Consider the following 7,283-nt stretch of genomic DNA (forward strand, 5'->3'; position numbering starts at 1 on the left):
TCTGACAAGGATGCAAAAACAAAGCCACCTTATAGCATTTCCCTCTTTCTCCCTGTCTTTGCAGTTTTTCCTGCTGGGATTCTCCAGCCCCCCTTCTTCAGCAAACACCAGCCCCAGGCCCTGAACTTTGGAGGGATTGGGATGGTTATTGGGCATGAGATCACTCATGGGTTCGATGACAACGGTGAGGAGATGACTGAAAAAATGTTATATTTCAGCTAAAACTCATGGCATGGCAGGAATTAAAATGCACTGGGACTGAAGATCCCTGCACAGTCACATCCAGCTCAGCAGCAATAGAAGCAGACTGGGAACACTCTCTGGAAGATTTTGCAGGGAATGTTTCCTGAAAAGAGGACAAGAAATAAGCAGAGGTTAAAAATAAAATTAAGGCGATGACAATTCTCAGGAAAACAATGTTATTGTTACAGTATCATCAGATCAGAAACACAAAGCAAGCAGATCCATAGGCTCCTGAATATAGTGAAATATGTGAACAACATTTTTACAACAAATGTCAGTAATGTCTTGAAATCCCCAAAGACTTTGCTTTTCAGCACAAATGCTTGAAATAAATTGACTTTTTTAACTTTCTCAAATGCCATGTAAAAGAATTTTGGGGAAAAGCTCACTTCTGACTCTACTAGTCAGGAGTTTCTTCCACACAGGTTTTTTTCAAGCTTTTTTTTTTATGCTCATTAGGTTAGTGCCAATGACACATAAACACACAACACAGCATCAGAAACTAAGTTCTAGAGCAAATAAAAGCCTTGTTCTGGCCAGAGGGCTAAGAACACAAACTTCAGAACTGCGATTCCAGCTTTTGATTCTCTATAAACCTCAGTTCTGTCGTGGCTACACAGAACCAGCACCTCAGACACCTCAGAGGTGCTCAAGTTTTGTTACACAATATCTGCAAAATCCACTTGGAAATAAAACCAGGCCTTGGAGCTATACCTGAAATCAGGGCTGCTGACTAAACACGAAATCAAGGAATAAAGAAGACCACAACTCCATTCCCTTGTGACAAAGAGAATAAACTGTGCCTAAAATATTTCTGAGCATCTAAATTCAAGGAGGAAAGAAAAGGGATGCATGTTGCAGCTCCAACATCTCAGGTGCTACACTGGAAGAGTGGCAGCTTTAAAATCTTGCTCAAAACCTTCTTTTTATCCCTGCAGGTAGGAATTTTGACAAAGATGGGAACATGCTGGACTGGTGGAGCAACTTCTCAGCCCTGCATTTCAAGGAGCAGTCCCTGTGCATGGTGCACCAGTATGGGAACTACACCTGGGAGCTGGCTGGGGGACAGAATGTGAGTAACAACCACAACAACCACGGCCAGAACTCTGGGTTGGTACAAATAATGACTTTAACAGGGGATCCCTATGGGGGATAAGCACAAACCACAGCTACTACAGGTAACTGCTCTGGGAACAAGGCACAAGGCTTGTGATAAACTGGGGACATTGGTGTGGCCCAGAAAGCCCAGGGTCTGTGTGCAGTGATGTTCTGTCCAGCAGCAGCCCAAATTCTGTCCATGTTATGTTTGTACACACACAGAACAGAACACACTTCTGTTCCAATGTGTTACAGCTCGCACCCTTGTAACCCACGTAACAATGTCTGTTACAGCTCGTACCCTATGATTTGCTTAATTTCATTCCTTTCTTGTCCCAGCACAAAGTCACAGCTTCGCTTTGCTACAGGCATGTCAGGCTGTTGTGTGACTGACCTGTGGTTCTTAGAGTTTCTGATTTTACAGACAATAGAGAAAATAAATGATTATTTTTATAGGTCAGTGGCATAAGCACCTTAGGAGAAAATATTGCAGATAACGGAGGAGTCCGACAGGCTTATAAGGTAATCCTCAAGCACCCTGTGAGTTAATTTTACCTGGCATCCAGGAATGGGGGGGGCTATTCTGTGGTAAAAAAAAAATTACAATTAACATGTTATTACCATATTCCAGAAGCTAAAGCCTCATTGTACACCTGGAAGCTCATGTACCGATGGCTTGCTGCCATTCTTGCACCCAGGAGCAGCCCAAAGGTGGAGCTCAGGTGTGAGCAGGGAATGTTCTTCCCTACAAAGAACCCTAACAGATGTCACAGCAAAACCTTTTATCTATGGTGTTTTGAGTATGGTATTAAGGGTGTTTGTATAACATCCTGAATTTTCAGAAATCTGAATTCCAGTCCTAAGGGACACCATTCCAATTAATTACTTCATGAGGATTGTTCTAAAAGCCATTACAGACGAGGAGGAGCAATGTAAGGTGACACAAACTGCCTGGATGTTCTGTGATACTGGATCTCTTTTTACCCTCACCTCTCCCTTTTGTTTCATGCTTTGGGACTGTCTCAGCACCTGAGAGGCTACAGAAACAGAATGTTGGGAATTAACTAGCATGAGGGCACATTAACCTGTCTCCATCATGTCACTATACCTAAAAAAAGCAAATTGGCCAATTAATGTGTAACAATAACAGGTAGTGGATTTAACACTGAGCAAGACTGTTAACTGCTTTTTAATGAGCAGTTGCCTGAAGAGAGGAAAATTATCACTCTAGAGAAACAGAGGAGACTTAACACTTTATTTCCAGATACAAATTCCTGTAGAAAGTGTTTATGAAGTCAACAGTGCTTATGCTGACAGCTTCTTCATAAAATTCTCTCTACTGTTTGTATTAGAGAGAATAAATTTATACAAATACAGAAGGAAAGTGCACTGGTAAATGCAGGTGGTACTAAAATCCTTCCTCCCAAAACAACATTCAAAATCCTCCTGCTGCTCCTCTAAGCTGATCTGTGATCATTTCCAGGCCTACTTGAAGTGGCTGGAACAGGAAGGGAAGGAGCCAAAGCTGCCTGGACTGAACCTGTCCCACAAACAGCTTTTCTTCCTCAACTTCGCCCAGGTGAGAACACACAGGGTTGTGCCTCAGGCCCTTGGACTTTGTTGGAGGAAACACGTGGATGAAATCAAGTGCAGATAGATCTGTCCCAGAGCACCAGATTTTGATCCAAGACCTTGATAAAACAAAAGCTAAGTAGTAAATAATTGCATCTATTCTGCCTCTCTATAAAATACACCCCAATGACATCATACAAATGTGATGGCTTTTAAGAAAGCCAGTGAGAAGGTTCCCAACATGAATTCTCTGCAATACTGACCCATTAATGATGAATCTCCCTGTCCAGGTTTGGTGTGGTTCCTACAGACCAGAATATGCCAGTCAGTCCATAAAGACAGACGTTCACAGCCCTCTGAAATACAGGTGGGTTTTACTCATTTACTGACTCACAACTCACTTCATTCAACCCCTTGCACCACGACAGCAAAGAAGAGTCTGACAACACACAAGATAATGCCAGACTGACTTCCAGGTTTTCTGCTATGGCTTGTAGGACACTGCAGGAATGCACATACCTATTCCTGACTTGGTGAATTTGCCAATCCATAGGGGATGGAGGAGGACCAAACCCACTTTGTTCTGCCATTTCATTGCTCATATTATCTATGTTTCCTAAAGTATCCTGTAAACTGTAATCAAGTTCTGAGGCTCCAATCCACTTTCTGTTCCCCAGAACAGCAATTTCTATGTAAATGAGTCCCTTCTTTTTGTTTAGGGTGATGGGCTCGTTGCAGAACTTTGAAGCCTTCTCCGAGGTGTTCCACTGTAAGAAGGGCACGGCCATGCATCCTGCAGGGAAGTGCCGGGTGTGGTAATCAGGGATGGGACACTCTGGTGACACCACAAACAGCTCATGGCAGGAATGTGCTCGGTGTTCTGCTCTCAGCCACTGCCAGGGCAGCTGCTGCAGTGAGAGCCAAGGAAGCACTCAGCTCTCCCAGTGCCACTGGGATGCACACAGGGATCACAGGGATCACGGGAATGGATCCCGGGATTGGCAGTCTGTGCCAGAGGCCACGCTGTGTTCCCAGGCACAACAACTGTTTCCAATGACATCCTGACTGTTACTAAGACACTGCATCAGGGTTACAAGGACTAACTCTTACACGAAAACAAAACCAACAAGCAGCCACATATCTATCTTTCAGAAAGGAGTAGTAATATTAATATGTCAGCTCCACTTCCTTAGGCTCAGCAATGCTAAGATGTTCCACTGATCCATTTCCAGTGTTCTGATTCCGTTTCTGGTGCATTCTTCCCCAGATCAGGTTAGAGCTGGTGTAAACTCTCGTGCTGTCTGTGCCTCTGCACTTCGATCACTGCTTTGTTGTCATGGATTGCTATTTGTCATGACATGTCACACAGTGAGCTCTATGTCAAGATGCCTGTCACAATCTCCTCCTGCACTTGAGTTCCTCTAATTCAAAGAACCCTCTTCAAGTGAGGCATCACTACAATTAACACATTTTAGGAGTAACAAATTCTGTCTTTATGGTTTAATTACAGGATCCTACCCTTCAGAGATACATTTAAAATTATGCTTATTCTTGTAGAAAGTGTATAAATTTTGCCAAATCGCAGACATGCATCCATGGAAACAATTAAGCTGGTTTTAACCCTGTGCTTTTTCATTTTTGCCATAGGCTATTTTTCAGTATTTACACTTGAAAATGTAACATGTATTAATTTTTAATAAAATTTAAAAGAAAAAATAATGGTGGCAAATTCAGCAAGGATTTCCCTGTGGAGATGCATGGCGGGCTTTCCTTAGTAAGCATCCTTAATTTAAAATATTTTCAGCATTAAATAGTGAGTCTTCAATATTATTCCAGCAATTTTATTTTTTTTCTAGCACAGGAATCATTTGACAGCAAGGCAGTAACTGACTGTGTGACTCTGCAAAATCACTGAGCCCTGGAGATGGGCCATTAAAGGTTCTGGCACTTTCAGCTGTTAAAGGGATAATTAAAATATACCTAGAAGGGTTAATGCCAAATAACCATCACAGCACATGGAAGTTATTCTATTTTTTTCGTGTAAGTTCATCCCATCTCCCACCTGCAGGACACTTTCCAGCTGCCAGTTTGTGTCAGCACCAAGTGCATGAGTTCCAACCTCCCCTTACAGCCCCCCGATCATGGTGCTGTGCCCACACACAAACTGGAGATAAGAGACAGGCTCCAAATCCCCAGGAAATGGCCCTGAATTCCTACTGACCACTGTCTTACCTTTCCACAATCATAAAATGCTTCATGCCTGTGGGAAGTTCTGTACCAGAAGTGTTTCGCTGCACTTTAGATTCGGAGACACTGAAGCCTCAGAGAAGCTTTACTATGTACTTAGGAAAAGAAGGAAGAGCCTGATGTCTCCCAGAAGGAATCCTAAGCCTTTCCTTCTCCTACGCTGCCACCTGGTGACAAATCCCACTCCAGCTCCTAAAAGACCAAAACTCTCATCCAACAGGAGCAACCTTCAGACTCCATCAAACCACAGCTGGTGCAGACATCAAACCCTGCCAAAAAAATCATTTTTAGTTGGTAGATTGCTGATCCTGGTTGATGCTGCACCTCTCTCCCTGACTGTGCAAAGCTCCCAGCTCACTTACAGCAGCTTCCACCTGGAAGTGAGCTCACTGGAAGTCATAATTACGGGGCTGAAAGACAGGTGTTTCTTTACATAAACATCTTTGGAGAAACTGCTGCCTACAAATTAATAAATCTCTCCTCCTAATTACAACACTTACTGAACAAGAGTAATATTTAACTCCTTTCCCTCCTTAAGAGCTGCTTTCATCTCTGTTTATTTAAAAGTTCCCCCCGGTAAAACAGTAGCACTGAGTATCTCAAGATCCAGTTGCCTTCAACAACAAGTCCGTAGCAGATTAAAAAAAAGTCCGAAACAGAATTTACCTGAAAACTTGCAGCACAGAGATTGCTGAAGGTGCCTTGTCACTGTTCTCTGAACTTTCTCCATTTGGGGGTTTGGTTTTATCTTGAAAGTTTTTCACTCAACAATTATAGCGACCCCACCTGAGAGTTGTGGAGGGATGAACACTGATTGACATTTAGCAGCTTCCACAGTTGGGGGTGTTGGAAAACATCCAACCCCCCCAATGAAAAATTTACCAGCTACCAAGAAAAATAATGGGCAAAAAAATATTGTATTTTCCCACTTTCAGTCTTTACTGGTCACTGTGACACAGTCAGGAAGCCAGACCAGGCACAAAAGCAGCAAGCACAACACCAGCAGTGAATTTGCTGGGTGGTCATGGTATTTTCAGAAAGAAATGTCAGAAAATGCTTTACTGACTTGACACTTATTTGATGACCAAAACCAAACCCAGTTGTCAGCAGACAGGCAATCAGCCTCTCTTTAGGTTCAGATCCTTCCCAAACTTTGGAATTGTGGCACTCCTTTTTGTACAAAAAGAGCTGGTGGTGACAGAAACTGGAGGTGGTTCACCCTTCCAAGATTACTGCAATGCACAGGTTTTCAGAAAATGAGAATGGGACTCAAATATTTTCAAGTATTTGCACTTGAAAACCAAATCCCACCCTAAAAATCGCAATGTTTTTATTCTTCGGACTCTAGCAGAAAGTGTTTCTTTATGGACAGATCTGCCTGTGTGCAGCAGAGATTTTTAAAGTTATTTTATAGCATTCCCTAAACCCTTCCACTTCGCATTGTCTGTATCTTTGGACCCATCAGAGCTGTGATTTTGCACAGCCATTCTTATAAACCACAGAGGTTCTGAAACATTTCCTTACTCTCCAAAAACACCCAGAACTAATTCTGCTAAAAAAACTAACACAGTTTAAAAAAAAAAAAAAAAAAAAAAAGAAAAAAAAAAAAAAAGAACTTGTCTATCATATTTTCCTTAAGGAAAAAGCCAACATTTCCCATTTTTTCCATTCCTCATGGTCATATGGATGTCACCTCCCAGATGTCCCAGCACACCCATCCAGGACCTTCTCTGGATTCACATTTTATTTCATAGACAATTCTGATAATTCTAAAGCATTTCTACCCTCACCAAATCCTTCCTTAAAAAACATTCACAGGGATGCTCTTCTGTGGACAGGATTTCTGAGCCTGAGAGAGTTTCAGCCTGTCAGGGGATCATCTGTTCCCAGGGAATAGTTCCTGGGAACAGTTTCTCTCCAGAACTGTGTTATGGTAAAGAGATACTATTTCCCAAAACAATATTGAGCAGATGTCCTTGGTGTGTTTTCTCTGGTCCCACCAATGGGTGTTGTTCTTTCCACCAATCGGGGTAACTTGGTTGGAAAAGCTATATAAGGTTAGAAAACCTAGCAATAAAAAGGCTTTTGCCTGATGAAAGCGGCTGCGCTGTGGATGATTTCTA

The 7,283-nt window shown here is 42.4% G+C and overlaps 1 protein-coding gene and 1 long non-coding RNA gene across 5 annotated transcripts in view; one reads left to right on the top strand and one right to left on the bottom strand.

The window, feature by feature from the left end:
* The window catches only part of MMEL1 (membrane metalloendopeptidase like 1), a 44,484-nt gene that overhangs the window by 35,215 nt on the left and 1,986 nt on the right, over window positions 1-7,283 (top strand). For 3 of the 4 annotated variants that reach the window (XM_023940414.2, XM_086860388.1, XM_086860386.1), the window contains 6 exons: window positions 65-184; window positions 1,182-1,315; window positions 1,798-1,863; window positions 2,825-2,920; window positions 3,204-3,280; window positions 3,633-5,653. In XM_023940414.2, the coding sequence (XP_023796182.1) occupies window positions 65-184; window positions 1,182-1,315; window positions 1,798-1,863; window positions 2,825-2,920; window positions 3,204-3,280; window positions 3,633-3,732 (593 nt within the window). In that variant the 3' untranslated portion in view covers window positions 3,733-5,653. Of the gene's footprint in view, window positions 1-64; window positions 185-1,181; window positions 1,316-1,797; window positions 1,864-2,824; window positions 2,921-3,203; window positions 3,281-3,632; window positions 5,654-7,283 lie in introns of those variants that run through there. The other variant, XM_023940416.2, reaches the window with a different exon arrangement.
* Window positions 7,221-7,283, bottom strand: part of LOC147649550 (uncharacterized) — a 21,264-nt gene continuing 21,201 nt past the window's right edge. The window contains exon 4 of the long non-coding RNA XR_015278690.1: window positions 7,221-7,283. This exon is cut by the window's right edge and continues 636 nt beyond it. This is a non-coding gene — a long non-coding RNA (uncharacterized LOC147649550).

The sequence above is a fragment of the Cyanistes caeruleus genome, chromosome 22 (assembly GCF_971803275.1).
Source record: "Cyanistes caeruleus chromosome 22, bCyaCae1.hap1.1, whole genome shotgun sequence".
NCBI lineage: Eukaryota > Metazoa > Chordata > Aves > Passeriformes > Paridae > Cyanistes > Cyanistes caeruleus.